We start from the raw sequence: 21561 nt of genomic DNA, 5'->3' as shown, positions 1-21561 counted from the left end.
CTAAAATACACAGAAAGGAAAAGCAAATTTCAAGGTCAGGAAATGGTAGGAGCAGTGCTTGTGATGGTCCTTGCAATCAGCAGCCTATAATGACAGGCTTCTGTCTCTCCTGCTTGGTCTCTCAGTCTCCGTCTCTCACGCTCGCTTGCTCTCCCTCTCACGAAAATAACCCCTGTTGCATACAAGTAACAATCAGCAAAGCCAAGTAATTTGCAAAAATTACTTCCTTTGGTACAGTAAATTTCACCTCTTTACATATAGACAGAGAGGCTATATGAAAAAAAAAAACCTTCAAACCCCTAAAAAAGAAACAGTCAAGCTGTTATTTCCTCAGGATATCTCTGTTCTTACTATTATCATCATTACCCCATAATACCTATTAATAATGCTAACAGATGCTAACAGTACCTGTGGACAGGCTATGTTTATTCACTGGTGAACCAGATTAAGATTCTGTTCATTTAAATGTTTTAAAGATTTTCACTTCACAGCTCTGTGTGGGCGAGTGAGGCAGCCCCGAGGTCAGTCTATACCTCTGTTTTTTTTTTTTTTTTTTACAGTTTATAGGCATAATAGCGATCGGTGTTAACTCCATACCAGTCACTGCATTTCTTTGATTAATATACAACTTTTACTTATACCAATGTTGCTGAAGCCGGATGAATCACTAGAAGTCAATGTCAGCTTCAAACAACATGTACCAATGGCACTTCCATTAGTGTGTTTCATTGTTTTTCAAAAGTCTAGGACTTTGCTGCCCTGGGGGCACTTTTCATACAAGAATGTGGCTGTGGATGATGATTAATGTTTCAATCAATTAGCTTATTGCTCAGAACAAGTAGTGAGACCCTCGGGGACTGTAGCCTGTGAGTGGCAGTGACATGTAACCTGAGTGATTACTCCAGCCAGCATGACAAGGACTCCTGACTCTGTCCTGCTTCTTGTTGGAATCTGTGAGTGAGAGGAGTGAGGGCCACTGTTTGAAAATTAGCATCACAAACTGACAGTGATATGAAACGACCAGAATGAAGCAGAGCTTTGTCATCGAACAAAGCATTGTGCACTTTTATTGTGTATTATATAGTGTAAATATCAGCAGTGTAGTGTTAAAACATTTGACTTGTAAGTATTAATCCCAAAAATTGATAAGCAGAGTTGTTATCTCTAGCACAGGCTTGATGCTTTACAGCTTGGCCTTGCAATATCTGGTTTGTACCTTTTCAAGTAGTACAAACATGAGAGTCACATTTGTGCTTTTAAGAGAAATGTATTAGCAACTTATGTTATGAAATGTGGTACAGATAACTTAAGTGATAACTGGCTTTTATCCATCATAGCTCCATCATCAGCTCAGCTTTTCAGTTTGTCCAATACTTTGGTTTTGCAGTTTTTTTTCCTCTCTGTTGTATATATATTGTGCTGCCGAATTAATAGCATCATCAGTGCTAAACAATAGGTGCTACACACCTGCTCTGTCTTTATCTGCAAACAGGAAAGTGCACACTACACACACTGCTGTTTGTATGTTTGTAATTTGGATGAAGTAAACATCTAGTGAGAATTTTAACATAAAATTGTTTGATTGTGTTGAATTAAAAACCCATGAAAACTGGCTGAATAACAAAAATATAAACACCACACAAGGGTTAAGAAACAACTTCAGTCAGATTTTACTGCATATTCAGGTTTTTTTTTCCTTCCACAGTTACTGTGAACACATGTTTAGATTTTGTCTTCACAATATTAATCTTAAAGGAGCCAGCTCTTTGTGCCCAGATTGTTTTTGTCTGCACAATTACACAGTGACAAGAAATTTCTGTTTATCAGTATTTGTTTCTGAACTGACTTTTCCCCCTGCAATGTAACTGAATTACATAGCATTTTTCTCTCATACACGTGGCCTCGACAGGGATAAACATCAGGCCTGCTGTCCTTTGTTTATGTTATTTACACCTCATTGTCTCTTGTCCTATAATCTTTTCTTGCAGCTGCCTTTAATTTACTAAGATGTATAGCTGCCAGCACTTCTTTCAAATTATGTGATTTCCTTTATTTGGTTCATTCATTCATTTAACCTACGGAAAACACGTGACATGTTGAATTGATGGGATTCATTTTAAAACACTTTGAAAACTGATTTCCAACTGAAATTCATTAATCAATGTGTCACACAAAAGATTGATTTGAGCCTCAGAAATGTTGCCTAATTTGCAGAGCAAGGTTTTAGGCCTCATTCTGTCCCATAATGAGTTGTCTTTTGTGAGCAATTATTCTCTGTGTGAAATTTTCCATTCGTTTCCATTTGGCAGTTACTGTAAGAGTTAGTCTTGTATTTTCCAGCTGAAATGCACCCTTAACACAAAAGGGAAATAAAATAACTTGGAATTAATGTTTTGTTTTTTTAAGATCACATTTACTTTATTCAGTATTTTGTTAACTAGCTTCCTATTTAAAGGACCTAAAAATTAGGTCACCTTTGTAATACATGTGCATTTATCTGTTGCCTTATAACACAGACAAACCTATAACCAAGGGGTTACTGCTGCTAATGGTGTTTTTATGGAAAAGAGGCAGGGAATTTGTTTCCCAGACTAGCAGCTTAATTGTTTTGAACAGTTTCTCTAATTATTAATGAAATAAACAGATCAGCTATGCATATCAGTTTAGTTTAGTAAAAGCTACACCTCTTGAAATTGTCCAGGTCTAAGATGTTCTTGTTTAGCTATCAGGCATGACTGTGACAGCAGGCTAATATTGAACATCAAATCAGCTGTTTTATAAGTACTAAGAACAAAATAACAGTACTATTGTGAAAATACTTTAGACCAACTTCATACTCATTTGTACAAAACTTGACATGTTTTTTATGCTCTGCTCTGTGCTGAAACAGTAGAAACAGTAGTCTGCCAGAGAGACAGTCAGTTAAAGTTTGCAAGTTCATGGTCAGAGAAGAAAAACTGTCTAATTTCACTGCAGTAAAGTACAACATTTGTCCTTGTTGAACGAATAAATGAAAAGTAAAAAGACGGAAAAAAAAGGAAAAAACACCAATATATTTGCATTTAAACACAAAAGTGAAAGCATAACCAGTGTGTTTCTTATGGAGAAACAAATGATGCAAAATATAAATAACTGTGCAACGTCCTTTTTTTAAATTCAGTATTTTTTGCTTCTTAGGTATTAATTCAAGTGATTTTAAAATGGACTGAAAGCAAAACATTACCAGTTTCTACCATACATTGCATTTTACATAAAGCCATATAATTTTTGTTTAAAATGAGTTCCACTTTATTGCACAAGATGATCATCTGTCCATTTTTTTCCTGCTGTCATTTTTTGCTGGAGATCAAGAAGCACATTTTCAAACGTCCAGTATTTATTGCACTGCTTGTTTATCTTCTGTGGAATCAACTTCTTCCAATAAATAAATAAAGAAATACGTAAATCATACAACAAAATAAATAGAGAACCCGAGCACAGTGAGGTTTGTTGCAGTGTGAGGATTTTAGGTTGTCTCCATGAGCTCTTTATTCACTCCACCACTACAGCATGACACAATATTTTCTTTCAAATATACTGGGATTGTAGTGTCAGCTTTTCACTGTTGCTGGCGAGAGAACAATATGTTAGACATGTTTTCATTCTCTAGTTTGGACATGAATGAGAAAGTGCAGTTTGTAGTTTAAGCCAGATGCAAAACTCCAACACATGTCATGTGAAGAAGTTTTGTTTCAGCTAGAAGCAGAAATATGGGACAATTTACTATAGATCACGGAAGTTTAATGCCACAGGAACCGAGTTTAAAATCAGCAAATTTGCTTCATTAAGGTAACATTGTATTTTAAAGGTGTGTTTTAAAAATTAATTTTATATTTTTATCATCTAAAAAAAAAACTTCCATCCATCCATCTTCTTCCTCTTATCCGGGGCTGGGTCATGGGAGCGGTAGCCTAGGCAGGGATGCCCAGACTTCCTTTTCCCTGGATAATTCGTCCACCTCTTCTGGGAGGATACCGAGCATCCCCCGGGGTCTCCTCCCGGTGGGACGTGCCTGGAACACCTCCCCGGGGAGGCGTCTCCTCTCAATGTGGAGGAGCAGAGGCTCTACTCCAAGCCCCTCCAGGCTGACCTGGAGATGGCAAGTCACCTTTTTTAAAACTTAAATGAAAAAAAATTACTTACTTGAAATTCAAAGAAATTAAGATAGTCTATATTCTACTATATATATTATGTCTGTGCTCTCAAGAATAATCATTAACCGCTGATAAAAAATTATTTAATGAACAGTTTTGAAGTAAAACTGCTTGTAACTGTTTATATTTACTTCAAGATGTACACAGATTCCATCTAAATAAGTGATTCTTTATTAGTTGTTTTTTCACTGAACATATTGTACAAATTTCTCCAAGCCTCTCTGTCACTATGATTCTCATTGGATTGTTTCTCTGACAGCTTCCCCAGCCAAGTGGTCCCTTTACGCTCATTCAACTAAAATACATACCCCTTAACACGCTGGCACAGCAGCATGTTCTTCTATAGAAATAGCGGGCTTTGAAGCATCCTGGGAGTTGTCCTGCTGTTAGAAGCAGGGGTAAGGATTGCCACATGGGACCCATATCAAGAGTAGTTTCACACCAGGCCATGGTCCTTTAAACCTGCTGATCTCATTTTAGCAATTTGAGTGGAGAGAAAAAGATTGAAGTATCCTAATTAACCATGTTCCTTGTGTTGTTGCCTATTAGCGTATGTTCGGGAGCCTATAAATAGGGTAATTGCTAATTATCTACAGTGATCTCACCAAAGCTGTGATTATGCTTCAGAGTTGATAAGAGTGCTTGATAGGAAGGAAGCAGAATACTGCTGTGCCCCAGCAGATTTAAATTCAACCTTCAATTTTAGCTAATTCTTTTGTGTTGGTTGAATTATGCAGCATTGTTGTAAAAACTACTCAAGACTGGGATAGAAAAAAGGCAATAAATGAGCATTTCTTATGATAATGTTTTTTTTTTCCTTTTCTATATTCTTTTCTACTGTAGAAGAAAGATTAAGGATGAACAGATAAGGGAAGTGTTGAATATTAGAAAGGTTTTCAGTGCTAGAGAAAATAAATCAAAAAATGTTTATTGTTTTTAAAGTTTCACATAAAGGAAATACCCAATAGCATGTCATGCCAATGTAATCTGGGTGAGAACATATATAAAATTTCCCATGCCTGGTACACCCTTCCCTGTGTGTCTTCCGTAATCTTGAGTCCTCTACCAGAGGCCTGGGAGTTTGAGGGTTCTTCGCAGTATCTTAGCTGTTCCTAGCACTGCACTCTTCTGGACTGAGAGCTCTGATGTTGTTCCTGGGATCTGTTGGAGCCACTCTCCCAGTTTGGGGGTCACAGCCCCGAGGGTGCAGATTACCACAGGGACCACTGTTGCCTTCACCTTCCACATCTTTTCTAGCTCTTCTTTAAGCCCTTGGTATTTCTCTAGCTTCTTTTTTTTCCCTTGCTTTTCCTTGCTTGAGAAATATAGCAGCAAATTAAACTGATGATATACAAAGTTCAAATCCCACGGTGGAAACTAGGAGCTCTGTATCCCACAGCCCTCTCTCCCAAAGAGTGATGGAGATAAAAGCATCAAGGTTGAGGGCTGTTGGCCATAATGCATAGGGACTAGAGATCACAGCACACTCCTGGTTTTAACTCTGGCCCCCGGCCTTTGGCAGTGCAGCCCTTCTTAAACACTGTCCCACTAATTGGCTCTGTGAATAATGCTGGATCTCTGAATTTACACTGAAACACTTTGAAGACTTGAATACACTTGCCCCCCGGGCAAATTCGTACTGCTACTCTGCACAGCCTTAGCAGCAGACCAAAAACTGGGAAAGAAAGCAAACAGTCATCTTAGAAAGGATGGTAAAAGAGTGGAGCATAAAGGTAACATTTGTCCAGGGACCCATGAGATTGGATGTGACATGAGTACAGCTGCATCCTAACAAAGAACAGAAATAGGCAAAGAAAGGAATGAGTGACACAGACAAAAAGATGAACACTGACAGCAGCTACATTTACTGGCTGCTGCCATTAGTCCTGTTTATGTCTTATAAATTGTTTATGTGAACCACAACCTGCTATGAGTCTCTGCATTGCCACAAGTAAACCTGCAGTCCACCAAACATGTTTTGGAAAGAGGCTTTCACTTTATTCTGCATTGCTTATCTGGATCGATGGCATGTTAGCACTAAGCTAAGCAGATGTCATCTCCTCAGCCACATCCTCCTGCGTCTCTTGGTGCTCCCAGTCAAGTTGAGATATATTATATCATCATTCTAGTGTGTTCTGGGTCTGGACAGGTCACCAGTCCATCACAGTGTAGTCTGAACTTCCTGCAGATATTGAGGCTCACCATGTCCTTAAAAGAAGGAATGGCAGCTACATAGATGATCATTTAATACAACTAGGTCCTTCATGTAGTTGAACTTATTCCTGCAGCACTTAGCCACTGACTAGGTAGTAACTTGCCACAGGAAAATGTGATATAGGACCGCAGCAAGGATCTCAATAGAATTTTAAAAATTACACAGCATGTCCCAAGTAGGGACTGTGCCTCTTCTGGCTCAGTTATGTGGCAGATTAACATGACAAGCTAATGAGACAAGCTAATTTTATTGCAGGGTGGCTGTATATTATAACACCAGAAAATAGATCTATTCACAATTTTATACAATTATATATTTTATTCCAGCTGGAATTACTGAAATGGTTTAATGACATAATGTCAGAGCAAAAGTGTAGGGTGAGTGGACACAGAGCCCCAGACTTCCTTGCTCTTTATCCGTTACACTTTGTGCTCATTGTCCCAGCTATAATGACATCAGACAACTGTGCATGTCTGATCCATGAGCCTGATTTATTCAGTGCTCATAGTTCTTGTTTGTGCTTTATTGTGTGCACAAACACAAGAGTGTATATGTGTGATGTTCCTCTTCATAGGACTGTCAATGGTAAGTTACAATAGTCAACAGTACTGTGCAATTTTCCATGTGAGCACAGAATAAATATGTGCCCCAGCCGGTTCACTTTGACACTTCACATAAGCTGTGAATGTGATTATGAAAGCAATATCCCAGTGGTGTCTGTTAAAGAGCTGTATGTGTTTACTAGTCCCAGCCTGATGGCATGGCTAAGCTCCCTCTAGGCTAGAGTGCTTATCTTGCTGGTGTTTAGGCTTTGGTCTTTGGACCGCACCCAAAGCGAGACCCTGGTGTCCAGGCTAACGCCTGCTAGTTGACCTTGTTTAGATGCCTGGCTGGCTGTCTAGCTGTCAGCACAGACCCACAATCATCAGGCTCTCTGCAATGTTTCTGTGACTGTTTATGCTTTTTTGTGTCTCTGCTTGTCTGTATGATTGAAGGAGAATAATGCACAGTGCTGAAATTCTGGTCTGAGCCAGAACCAACACCAATTTGTTGAAAAAATTTTTTCCTAATCTGAAACAAATATTTTGATCATAACCTCCATTCCCCATCAGTGTCTTTCACTCTCTCTCTCTCTCTCTCTCTCTCTCTCTCTCTCTCTCTCACACACACGCACACACACACGCACACACACACGCACACACACACGCACACACACACGCACACACACACACACACACACACACACAGCTTTCACAGTCTTGCTGCTGTAACTTATGGTGCAACATCATCATCACAAAGCATGAAATGTCTCCTGACCCAGCTGTATCTGTGGTGTTCTTTATATTCTGAATGACAACACACAGTCAGAGAGCAGGATTATATTGTGTTAATTTCCTTAACATAAGAGTTAAGACACCCTAATATTTTTTTTCTTTTTCTATATATCACAGTTCTACTGCTGCTTTTTTATACACTGAAGACAGAAAATGCTTGGCTGTCCTTTTCATTTTTTGCTTGTGAATTTCTGAATTGTTGGCCAAATAAAGGTTCTTCTTATCTTATGTATTTGTAGATTTTTTTAAGTATTTGAACCATTTGGAATTAACTGGTTTTCTGCATTAATTTGTCATAAAATATGATCTGATCAATGTCTAAGTCACAACATAGGACAAACACAATGTGCTTAGGCTTATAACACACAAACAATTCTAATTTATCACTCCTATTAAACATTCACTGTGCTGGAGGAAAAGTAGATGAACCCTTGGAGTTAAACTCTCCTTTGGCAGCCGTGACTTCAAGCAAGCACTTCTGGTAGCTCTGGATCAGACCTGCAGAACGTTCAGGAGGAATTTTTGACCAATCCTCTTTACAGAACTGCTTTAGCTCAGAAACGTGTAGGACGTCTGGTGTGAACTGCTCTGTTGAGGTCATTCCACAGCATCTCTATGGGGTTAAGGGTCTGGACTCTGTCTGGACTCTGTAAAAGGTGCATATGTTGTGGTAAATTTGCTTTAGTGCTTAGGATCATTCTCCTGCTCCACCATCCAGCTTCTACTAAGCTTCATCTGGTGGACAGCCACCCTGACATTATCCTGCAGGATATTTTGATAAACTTGGGAGTTCATTTTTCTTTTGATGATGACAAGTGGTTCAGGCCCTGAGGCAGTGAGTATGCCCAAATCCTTCCACTGTACTTGACTGCTGGGCTGAAGTTTTGAAGTTGCTAAGCTGTGACCTTTTTGCACTATACTGTACATAGTGCTGAGTATATTCTTCCCAAACATTCAACTTTTATTCTTCTTTTAGTTTCATGCACAAACTTCAGGCGTTGTGCCTTTGGAGTCATCTGGGCTGGGTGCCCACTTCTACAGAGAGTATCCACAGTACTAAACTGCCTCCATTTATAGACAGTTTCTCTAAGTGATGACTGACGGATGCCTAAATACTTTGTGATGACTGTATCTCTTTCCAATCTTATGCGGATCAGCTACTTTTGATTGTATGTCTTCAGAGATCTCCTTTTTTCGAGGCATGGTTCACATCAGCAGATGCTTCTTATGAACTGCAAACTTAAAGTGTCTGAGTGTCTTTCATCAGTCAATCACCTCCAAATTCATGCCATTAATGGGACTTCAGGTGTGGAAGCTACTTCATTCAGCTTTGGTTGAAGTAGTTTGCCTATGGGTTCACCATTTAGTATGAGTGATATTGACAGAGCACTATAGTTTGACACTCAATCACTGCTTTGAATCTCATGCTACATTTTTTCCTTTCCACACCTTTAATTCTTTCTAAATTTATTGATCTGTTATTTAAAAGATTTGGCTCTTTAATAAATCCCAGTTTTGAGGTTACATTTGCTTATTCTGATTAAACATTTTTCATGTGACAGGTCAAAACGAACAAAAAGGATAGGCCCATGATACCATACAGAGACTAAAACCAACAACAAAAGTCACTGTATGGTGTGTGAATCCAGAATTCATCTTTGGTATACTATCAAAAACACACTGCACTGTGATAGTAGTAATAAAGTATTCTACTAGATCAGGAAACTTTTGAGACTCAAATTGAGTACAAGAATGGACAAAATCAAAGTAGCAGACGTAGAGATAAAGTATCCTAACTTTTAGTCCCTAGTATTGGTCAAGCTCCAAACATTGAGGATCCAAGGGTTGCTAATGCAAATTATTTTTACTCACTGTGTCTGCTGTTGTATATGCCTGTAGTTTTCAAATTTTGGGCCACTACTTTGTAACACACACTTTTTGTGTAATGACAAGAATAATAAGATTGTTCACTGTTAACTATAGCATGTGCACACTTTAAAACAAACATCAGCTTGTTGTGTAATTTCCCTGGTGCCTTCATACACATCCTGAGCTGGCAAATTAGAGCACTCTGCACACATATGCAAACACATGCAAAGCTGTACTGTACGTGCAGAGTAAATTACCCTCTGGCCAAGTTTTCTCTTTTTAACTTCCTTTATGTGCATTATACAGTTCAGTCTGTAATTATTAGATCATAAGCTTTCCTCAGGGCTTATGATAAACTCTGTAGGAGAATTACAAATATCTACAGAGGCCTATTAGCGTTTGATTAGGCACTGTGCTGGACCGGAAGAGTGTAGGCTCAAAGAGAGGGAGCATTGTCGGCAGGCTCTAATTAGCCAGAAAAGTCGAGCTAGTTCCTGGTTTCCTGGTCAGGTGGAAGACATGGCCTCTGCATCAATTAGTGCTAGTTTATTTTTTGCCTTTGCAAAAAAACGGATGTGTTTGATGTCAGAATAAAGCATGTCTAGACTGCAATGCTGTAGTACATATGAAGCTACAGTAGATTTATTTATATAGTTATTGAAGTAATCACCATTTTATATGCACATGTATCAACACCGTGATTTCAAACAAAATAGATTTTGCATCTACAGTTTGCATGTAGCTCATTTCAAAGCACACAAATCGCAGTTTCATCCATCCATCCATCAATCCACGTTATCTGTGGCTTATTTTGGTACATCCAAGGTCATGGGGGCGCTGAAGCCAATGATATTTACCAAAAAGAATTATAGGGTGGGTGAAAATGATAGTTTTACTGTTATAAAACTATTAAAGACCATCAGCTACAGTAAATTTAAGTTACATACAAATGTTTTTGAAATCTGAAGAGGTCTGTATGAACACATAGCAGTACTACAGTGGCTGTAGGTAGCTTTGCCATTTGGCTCTGCTGTACCAAAATGACACATGGAACGTAAACACATGTAACTTAAAATACAGTATTTATGACAATGCAAGAGGAAGTACTAACAAATTACTCACTCACAGCTGTAGCTCCAGTCTCAGTCTCTCCAATGGATGTTGGATGGTTTGTGAACGTGGGTATTTTCATGTTAAATCATCACAGCACCTTCCACAAACACTTGCCACAAAACTATTGACCATTTAACCCCATAAAAATACTCAAATAAAGGAGCCTGATTGGATAAAGTCACTCTGGTTAAAAGTTTTTCTCTTTATGTGTTTTAACCTTAAAATTTCCCTTTACTGGAGCCAAGGAGTACACACTAAATCATGAAAAGTAACAAAAGTAAAAGCTGAAATGGGCCATGCTACAAAGTGCATTGATGTAAGAAACTGCACTGCAAGCCAGAGAGAGAGGGAGAGTGTGTCTTGTGTCTATTTCTGATTCCTGCAGCCCGTTAAGTGCCCTGTTGCAGGCAGACCATACCGGTCTGACAGCATGACGCATTCCAATAAAAAGGCTCCTGCTCCTGGTCACACACGTCACCATGGTGATTAGCATGTCAGAGTCTGGGTGATTGACAGCTACCACTGGTGCGATGTAAACGACAGTGAGTGATGCCAGTGGAGAAACCTGGCGTGTTGGAGACAACCTCTGGGTGTCTCCTTCATGTGTGACTGTCATAAATGTTCAAAGTACATTATATTTACTTACTGTAAACACATTTATGTCTCGCATCCATGTCAGAGCTCATCAAAATCCGCAACATGAGATACTGTAGAGATACTGTACTCATCTTTCTCTAGCATAGACACATAAAATTATCAGTTAATATGTTGTAATTTCTGTTGTTGGGCAGCACAGTTTTCATCTCATCATGAAAGAACAATATGGATGCTCACTGTCACTGTCGTTATACATAATTAACAGCATATGTCAGGCATATAGAAGTAGGTCACTGTGCTTTATTTGAAATTATATAACAGTATGTTGTCTCATCATCAAAGCTTTGGCTATACATATTGCACATTGGACAGTAATGTAAATGTCCAACATGAATTTATTTAGAAGTTAATTATACTGGTCAAGTTAAATAGAGTTACAAAAGCAGGCGTGGATATTTACATTCATTTACATTACAGCTTCTAATTATTTTCCTGATTCACTAATTAATTGTTTAATTGATGACATTATTCACAGTTATAAAAAATCCTCATCATAATTTCCGAGGGATGAAGGTGATGTCATCAGATGTCCCGTTTCAGCTTCATTATCAACTCCCTATTAAAGGCAAAAATAGAGTCACAGTAATTCAAGAATCTCCAGCTAACAAATAATTAACCTTTTGCTTGAAAAAAATGCTAATAAATGTTGATTGATTATTTGGCTTATCATTTAAGTTGTAAAGATATTTGTTTCAGAAGGATCAAATTATTGGCCTGTGTCAGCCTTACAAAAAAAACTAACAAATTACAGGAATTGGTAAAGAACTGACTTTGAATGGCTGTGGAGCTGGTCTAGGACCCAGTCCATCCCTCTTAGTGGTTCCTCAAGTGTTTCCCAGAGCAGTGGCTCACCTCATGCTCACCTCATGAGTAAACAAATCTTGCTGGCCTCAGTCACAACATCCTTATACTAGAGAGCTACTTCAGGAGCTCCCTGATAACATTTCCATAGTGGCAACCTGGTGTGATGTCCTAGCCCCTCCCATAATTGTCCATGCTCTGCAGGATGCACAGTTTGGCAGATATAACCTGTGGCAGTTACCAAACTGTGTACAAGCCTGGCACCATTCTACTATCAGCTGCAGCCAGGAGCTGGACATGCTCAAGGTGCCAGTCTCCACCCTATATCCTGACATGATGGTGGATGGGTTTCCTATTGTCCCCCTCCTGGAATTGATGCTGGCCATGCTCTTTGGAGTGAAATGTGTCCTCCAGGCTGGGAGGTGTCCGCCCCCACTAGTGTACTTATCAGTCAGCTACACTTGCGTACAACAGCTCCACTGTGGCCCATACCCTCTCTGAGCCAAATCTGACGTAGTCCCACACTGCTCGCATTGTTGAGGTGAACATGTTGGTGGGACTCATTCTAGCCCTCTGTGCCACCATTGTGGTGACATGTGATGGCTGTATCCAGAACATCTGGACACACCTGTACCCCATCCCTGAGACAATAAGTATGGACCTGCTGGAGAGCTTCATCAGCCATGATGGTTTGTTTGGCCGCCACTGTTACACCCTGGTCAAGGAGGCAGATGTTTCAGCGACACCCTGAGGAATGGCATGATTACAATGATTACTGGTGCCTGCATTTTATATCTTTACTTATGGGACTGCTCTTTTCATCTTATGGATGTTCAGAGTCCATATGACCAGATATTTAACTGATACTTCAATCAGGGAGGAAGAATTTACCAAGTTGACCAATTGACCAAATTTACCAAGGCAGCAATAAGCCATTGGTGAAGCCATTATATATAGAGACACACACACACACACATACAGTGTACACATACTGGTCTGGTCTTGACTTGGTCTTGGCTTAGGTGATCTTTCCTATAACACTAATAGAGACCATTACAGACCTGGTGCTAAAGCTTCATTTTATGGCCTATTGATATGAGTCTGGCTTGTGACAGAGCCACCGCCACTGAGATCAAATGTAACTGGTTGGCAGGAAGCTCAGAAGCAGGCTGCACCGTCTGGCCAGCTTCCCCATTCAACATACGTCTGAGCTCTCACATCATTCAGAGACAGTCAGGAGTGGTGTGTGCTGGCAGGGCTATTCATGGCCCTCCCTGTCACACACCCAGAAACTATGCATACTCACACACACGTACACTCATGAAATGTTTCTTCTGGTCTTCTGGCATATCAACAGTGGCAGGCACTAGCTGCAGCACACTCCACCTATCTTGAGGAGACAACTATTGGGGAGTCAAAGATGAAATCAGTTTCCAAATTACGCTGCACCACAGTGCTCATTTAACAAAGTGCCAGGAAAGTTTTTTTTATACCACTAAATTCAAACAAAACGCTTTAACAGACCATTTACCCTGCAGATTCATGCAGTTTGCCCAAAGAAGCATTTCATTCATACAGAGGCAGTTTTAATTTTTCAGAGTTGCCAGGCAGGTTAATGACTGTGCTGTGTAGTAGTTATGTCTTGCTGTCATTTAGACTTGCCAACTTAAAAAAATGCTATTGCAGTGACATGTTAGTACAAAAAGCAATAAGCTTTTGGGTAATCCATCCATTCCTAACCAGGGTCCCAGGGATCAGCTGGGAGCCTATCCCAGCTCTCTTTGGGTGAAAGGCAGGGGTCCACCTTGGACAGGTCACCAGTCCATCACAGGGCCACATAGAGACAAACAACCTCACACACTCACACTCACTCCTATGGGCAATTTAGAGTCACCAATCAACCTGTACTACCAGTAAAACCAGTACTACCATGTAGTAAATTTGAAGACAATGCACAACTTTTGTCCTCCCAGGTCACATTTACCCGTTCTGTTTTCACTGGTTATAAAGCATGGGGTATAAAATGATCACCAATTTTTTTAGTTTCACCTTTTTAGTGAACTTATTTCCAACATATTAACATATATTTTACACTTATAGTAGGGAACCAACCATGTCATTTTTAGTTAATTATATGAAAGAAAACCAAAGTTATCACATATTAACTTTTGAAAAAGGGTCAGATTGACCCCGAAGACAACAGGAGGGTTAAATGATCTTATTGTCATGATTAGTTGTGGCCATTGTGACTCATTTTGGTCCATTCAGTCCACAAAGGAGTGGGTGGGTTTTCCACTTAGAGACAGTGGGGCAATGTTGACATATTGGCCTGTAACACTTAGAGGGTGAACGTCTCAGAAGACAAATAAAAACATAATTACAACATAGGCGAAGCATTCATTTGAAGTGGTGTTTCTGGCAACTTGATGAATGCAAGTCTAATTTTCATTATGAAAAAGAAAAAAATACTACCTGTAACCTTTTGTCCTACTGTAAAAAAATCAAATCAGCTAGAGGGCTGCAAAAAAAGTACATAAAAACATCTGGGCCTAATGTTTAAACATATTACATATTGTGCATACAATCAAAAACATGTCTGCAAATAAGACAATATTTTAATATAAATATAAAGGCACTGGGTGCAAGTTTTAAGTTTCAAGATCTAAAAGACCCTTTTCAAGACGTTCACCCTTGAAATGGACGCCATCTTCAACAGATTAGTATAGTCCCCCTTTTAAACACTTTGGTCTCTTCAATAAAATTTATTTGAGAAACTCACTGAATAGTAACCTGGTAATTACCTTGCTATTTTTGCCTATAGTCAGTTTCTCCAAAGTTTTGACTGAGAGGCTTGTACTCCTGTCCAGATCTCACCAAAGACATTGAAAAGTCCAAAATAGCTGCCTCTTAAGACATGCAGACTCCAGTCCACTGTGAAGAGTATCACAGCGGACTGGTGCTTCATTTAGATGCGGCCACTGGCTTTCTCTGGATCTCACAGTCAGGTCACAAACACTTGATAGCGTGTCAAGTGTCTGGAAGTACCATTGCTATTCTCAGCTCCTTGTCGTTTCTTGGGACTCAAAAGTCATTATCATGTCCTCTTAGAATAACATGTTCACATTGTGTGAAAATAAGACCGTTATGCAGTTTGAGAAACAGCACGAGTGAGAAAAAAAAATTAGAGATTTGTGTCAATGACACTGTTCATAGAGAAGAGAAAATGGATGCTGATTCCCAAAAGAAATGGAATTAATACTTCTCCTTTAATCATGCAAATAAGTCTGTTCTTAATTTAGATATTAATTATATCTTGTAATTTAGTGAACAGCACATAATGTCTGCCGAGGATGCCCACATCGCCCCTCGCGTTTTTCTCAGTCTGTTTCCTATCAGACTTGCAATCAAATGAAAGCGGCTTCACTAATTTAATATTGAGTGGTGAGAAGGCACAGTTAGAAAGAGAGAGGGATCTCACAACTCAAATAATTAGTCCCATGTCCCTCCCACTAGACATTTGACTGCGTATCAGGCCGGGCCTTTGGTTGAATATAGACATTTTAATTGCTTTTGGATGGGTGTCTTATCAGTTTGTACAGCATGACATTATCTCAGTGATAATGTTGATTTTTAAAAGACAAATTTAATATCGAATAGGTGCATGCTCAAATTATGTTTGTGTTCTCTATGTGATTGATGCATATGTTTTGTTTTTTTTTCCTTTCAGTGTTTGCCGATCCATGGCCATGGGTTCGTCTTAGACAAATACAAGTGCCACTGCAAGAAAGGATTCTATCACCCCAACAGAGTTGCTAATAATGGGTTTGCGAGTAAGTAATGACAAACCAATCACTTGTTTGGATGGTTACAGATTATATTCTTTATTACTGTGTCCTGATCAGGATGATGCATCCATGCAAGGCAAATTACAACATGCTTAACAAATAATATTGTAGAACTGGTGACTGATGCCACATGTACACACACTGGGTCATTTTTTAAAAAAATTTGTATTAAGTATTTAAAATTCTCTTCATGTACTGTACCTGGAACCAATATTATAAATCTGTTCTAAATATGTTCAAACTCACATGTCATCTTGAACATTGAACTTTTCTGCAGAAACATATTGGTTTCTGTTTTGAACCTAAATGTTCATTTTTGACCTCAGACATAAAAGTTTTATGAAACAATTTACATTTATAGTTTTAATTGAGTGTTTCTCATGGTTAAACTTCCTTGATGAAGTCAGTAACATATGGTTGAAGGCCCTGTTTAAAAAAAAAGCCTGAGGAGTTTAAAATTTATCTCACTCCATGCACTTTTTGATGATTATACTATGCTAAATTATTCCACATTCAATCATTCAGAAATTTGATAGAACTCAATTTGACCTTGCTATATCAATTTTTAAACATAAGAAAAATATCATATTCAGTTTCTCACATAATAACTTCATAATATGAGGTCAAAGGAATTTGGACAAAAAAATGGTGGCAACAGCCAGAATAGTTAGCAAATTACTTTATGATTAGATTTCACATCTATTAAAATGTATTCTATGTGAAAATAACTTTTTTTTGTGTGTTTTTTTTAATGTTTCAACAAATTATGTGCTGAGTATTAACTTGGTGAATGTGATTTAGGCATTGTAATAATTCACATTCACATTCATTGCATAATCAGAAATTGTCACAAACATGCTCTACATGTTGTTTTGCAGTCACATGAATTTTTACGTGGTATATTGAGGGAAAATTCAAAATAATAGAAGCCACTTATTATATGTCCAGAACACCAGGGTTATGATTGCATGAATGAAAATTGAGAGAACAGCCTTGGTTAATGTCAGTGGAATAACAACAAACTGACCAGTGTGTAATATCACGCCCATATTTGTTGTCAGTATTCGATCTGGGTTGGACACGCTGGTTTTCTACCTTTATCCAGCACAACTTACAGATGCATTTGAGACTTTGAGCTTCATCATAAAATATCATGAAATCAGTTGCCAAAACAAAGAACTTTTAACTCTGCTTCAAAGCTGAACCCATGTTAATTATCATGTCCGTCCGTTGTTAGAGAAAGACTCATATCTTTACCTCATATGTTTCATTATACAACATCTTCATTTTATAGCTATGGTAATGAAAGGCACGTGTGTTACTGCCCTGTCTGAATATTGAAGTAGCCCCTGTACCAGGGGAGGCTAATCAGGTTCGAGTTGGGAAATATGTTTTTAATGATAGACTAAACTGAGAAAAGTAACTATCTGCTGTGAGTTAATTAAAAAAGGCTTTTGCAGACACAGAACCCCAGTGGTTTCACCTACCATCCATCACCCTCTGCCATACTTTGATTTCAGTCCACTTTCCCTCCTGTCTACCCACTCACACCGTATGCAAAATATATTTTTTACCTCTTTCCACCCTTTTCCTCCTTCCTTCCCTCAATTTTTGCACCATCTTGCTGTGTCCATTTTTAACCCTAAGATATCCACCTCCATGCACAGAAAAAAGCAAAAAGCCCTCCACTTTCTTTCTCTGAGAGCTAAATATCTGTGCTGTCTCCTCCTGCCTCCTTTGTGTTGTTTCCTTTTCTGCAAGTGCACACAAACGTCCATGTTCATGTGTGCAACTCTAATCACTTTGTGCGTGTATGTGTGTCTGTGTCTTCAAGAACACAATAATAAAGAGGAGAGGCAAGCCTGTTAGCAAGGCGCAGTGCTGCAGTCTGGCCCACCTTGGGGCCAATAATGAGCCTGTTAATCCACATGGGGACATCCTTGACACTCCTTTGCAGAGAAAAGGCGGTGCAACTCACTTTCTTTTGTCTCCCAGTGATCTTCCACAGTGGATCCTGCATATAAATTTGACGGAGAAGTTTTGTGAAACTAAGCTTCCCCTGACTGTCAGTCATATTTTGGAGCAACAAACCAGTGAGAATGAACTAAAGGATATGACTCATTGCTCAGGGAGATAAGTACCTACTCCTTTTGAAGGGATCAATGATGTGCAGAGTCATAGCTTTGAAAAATAGGCCATTTTCTTTTTAAAGGCAAAATCCTTGCAAATCTCTGAGACAATGGCTGTTTCCAATAAAGCCTCTATAAAAGCTCTCTATAAGTCCACCATTCGTTATCTATCCAACCATATGGGCATCTCCCAGGGGATTTCTATACAAATCACTAACAAGTCCACTAGCTTCCTCATGTCCCGTGGGTTGTTTGGTTTGTACCTTGGTTTACAGAGGTTTTTTCTAAGTACCAAGGGGTTTTTGTAGCTTTTAATGTCATTATTCTTCACACATTTTCTTGTTTTTTATGTCCAGTGTGACCTAACTCCTCCGTTTTGGCAACAAGGTAGCTCCTGTTGCAACATCAGTCATTTTTGAATATGTTTAATTTTCCCCCCTAGATCAGGCACAACTTTGTGTTGCTTAGCCATTCTGCCCTATCACCCCTGTCCTTGCCATCCCTGCCCTTGTCTATATGATATGTTAATGACTGAACAATGTGCAGCAGTGTTGACTTTTCATGTTCACACATATAGATCCATCTCCCTTGTGTTGACACAATGTCGATGAATCCTTGTAAGGTCAGCGAAGGATAAGCATATATATATATATATATATATATACATATATTCAGTCTATCATAGTGTGTCTACATCTTCTTGCTCTTTTAATACTGGTTTCAACAGATCTAGAGAGAACTTCAATAACAATAAAACTTAAAAAAGTAGAAGTTCCTGCTGCTGCACAACCAGCTTCATGAAAACATGATGAACAAATAATAAATGTTTAAAAATAAAAACTGCTGGATGCTTCTGGAGCTACAGATTTAGAGAACAAGTCCTGCAGAAAATAAATGCTTTTAAGGAAAAGGTCTCTGAATGACATAACTTAAAGGTCACAATAAAAGTTTTTTTTTTTTTTTGCTGTGGTTCACAAACCTTTTATTTCAATATACTCAGATGAATTCAAGTACACCTTTAACAGCCCTCTCCCCCATGTTTCCAATGTGTTCATTTGAAAAGGTCATGCCCAATGTTTTTTAATTAAATTGGTCACACATTTGTATGATCATACAATGGGCCTGAATGCTTATGTGCTCTGCAACTTAAGAAAACACAAGCAAGCCAATTAATAAAACATCTTCAACAGTTTGAAAATGTGCCGATTTAGAAACAACAGTGCAAACACAGTAAACACAATAGAGTTTTATTTATTTATTGTTGTTTGTTATTATTATTTAGTCCATATTGTTGTCTTTAACAGGGATGGGCAGAAAGGGAAAAGTTTCAGACAGCTCCACTGGAGACGAGGGGCCTTCCAGCAACTGCCTGCCGTGCCAGCAGGGCTGTGCCTACTGTAAGGACGACACCCCATGTGTAGCACGAGAGGACAACACGCTTCGCATGGCTGTAGTCTCCTTCCAGTGCCTCTGCATCCTGATTGTCTTTGTTAGCATGATACTCATCTACCATTTTCGCAGGAATAAGGTAGGTACTGTAATTTTTACAGGCTGATAACAAACATTTTCTGTGGATCCATTCATTATCATTTAATGAACACTGTGATTGATTGACTCTCTGTGGTTATGGGCACTTAGTTGGAATTAGTTGGAAATAGAAACACTGAGGGTCAGTATTTTTTGTCCTTTTGTTTTTGTTTTTATTCAATTATTGCACTATGAATATCTATAACACAGTTAACCAGTATCAGCTTTTAGGGAATTTGTTCTGTCACCAGGGTAGAGTTGAAGTCTGAAAGCTATAAATAGATAGATATTGCGCTTTTTAATCCACTATATTTGTTTTATAATTTTAGCTACTGTTCAGAATCATGAACAAAACAAAATACAGTATAATCATAAAACTTTAGTGATCCCTGGTGGGAAATTCACAGCTTACCTAACAGTACATAAGTACTTCAAATTACGAGTATCGAAGGTAGGTGCCATTAGCTCCACCCTGCCAGCTGTGACACAAGAATGCATCAAGAATTATGATTCAACAATATAATAATGTATATATATAATGTGCCATTTCATAATAGTACTGTTACATCACATAATACTTTAACTGTTTTGATGCTAATTTTTCAGGAAGGTTTCAGTGTACGCATTAAATGTAACTGTAATAGAGACTGTTTATCTTTGTTTATACTGTTACATATATAAGGCGTATTTCTTTTACCTGTGACAACTACACCACATTCATCTGTTACTGTATTTGATGTTTTCTGATCAACAAATCCCTTTGGATGAATAAACCAGTGAAACCATATGTGTGTGGGTACAACAAAGCTTTAAAAGGATTTTGGCCAGCTCAGACACTACACTTTGACCACTTTATCTGGTAGAGTTTAAGTGAGGCATACACTTTTCTCAGGATGAAATCTGTGTTGGTATTTAATTCAGGTCATGTATTTTGTGAAATGTGAAAGTGAAAGTCATTTTGTTGATTGGCTTTATAGGTTTGCACCTGGCTGATAATTTCATCACTATCTAGTTTAATTTACGTAATAATACATATTCTGTGTTAAAGATTCATGAAGAGGCTTTAAGCTGAGTAATGAATAGATCAATCATTGATACAGCAGCTTTTACAGTGTACTATTACTTTGTGACTGAACGTCCGCCTTGCATTTATCATGCCATTGAGTGACCCACTATCACTTATCTAATCGCAGTTATGACTCAGGAGGTTCCTACTCCACCTACAGAGAGGTTCATCAGGTCATTATGATGCCATAGACCTTAGTGCATCCCTACCTTATGCACAAAAAATACATGGTTAAGAACAAAATGCACATTCTTAGGTTTAGGAAATGACTGTAGCTTAAGTTAAAACACTTATTAAAAATATGTTGCACACTTGAGTTAAACACCAGCATTTTATAACAAATCCTACTGGCTGCAGCTTTCTCCAAATGCAGCCTTTCTCACTAGGTATATGACACCTAATTTACTCCTTTGTGCGTGTGTCATAATTACTATAACTACTAGAGGTCACCTAATTGCTACATCGATTGATATTGCAACAGGCAGCTCCTTAACCATATTTATGGACTTTTATGGATAATGACTGATAAAAGGCACTGGGGGTGGCACGACAGTGTTCGCATCACGGTATCACAGTTATCATAGTGGTGGCAAAAGTCTTGTGTTACAGAGCACAGAGCTTAATTAAAGGCTTTGTTATAAACATTAAACATGTGAGGATTAGCCAGAAGATTCTCCATGTTCCCAACAGGGCAACATCTCGCTGCACCGTCTCCCACACACCTGAAGATTCTGCTATGTGACCAGGGTCAAACAAAGCATTGCTCCCAATAATGAACTCAGATTCAGTCGTTAGATACTCTAGGGGTTTGT

The 21561-nt window shown here is 38.6% G+C and overlaps 1 protein-coding gene across 1 annotated transcript in view; it reads left to right on the top strand.

Moving 5' to 3' along the window:
- gpr158a (G protein-coupled receptor 158a) overlaps positions 1 to 21561 on the top strand; it is a 74450-nt gene that overhangs the window by 17279 nt on the left and 35610 nt on the right. The window contains exons 3-4 of the mRNA XM_026292353.1: positions 15910 to 16012; positions 19461 to 19684. Of these exons, the coding sequence (XP_026148138.1) occupies positions 15910 to 16012; positions 19461 to 19684 (327 nt within the window). The remainder of the gene's footprint in view (positions 1 to 15909; positions 16013 to 19460; positions 19685 to 21561) is intronic.

The sequence above is a fragment of the Mastacembelus armatus genome, chromosome 20 (assembly GCF_900324485.2).
Source record: "Mastacembelus armatus chromosome 20, fMasArm1.2, whole genome shotgun sequence".
Taxonomy (NCBI): domain Eukaryota; kingdom Metazoa; phylum Chordata; class Actinopteri; order Synbranchiformes; family Mastacembelidae; genus Mastacembelus; species Mastacembelus armatus.
The sequence above is the reverse complement of the archived record's forward strand: the minus strand, read 5'-3'. Positions and strand labels throughout refer to the sequence as shown.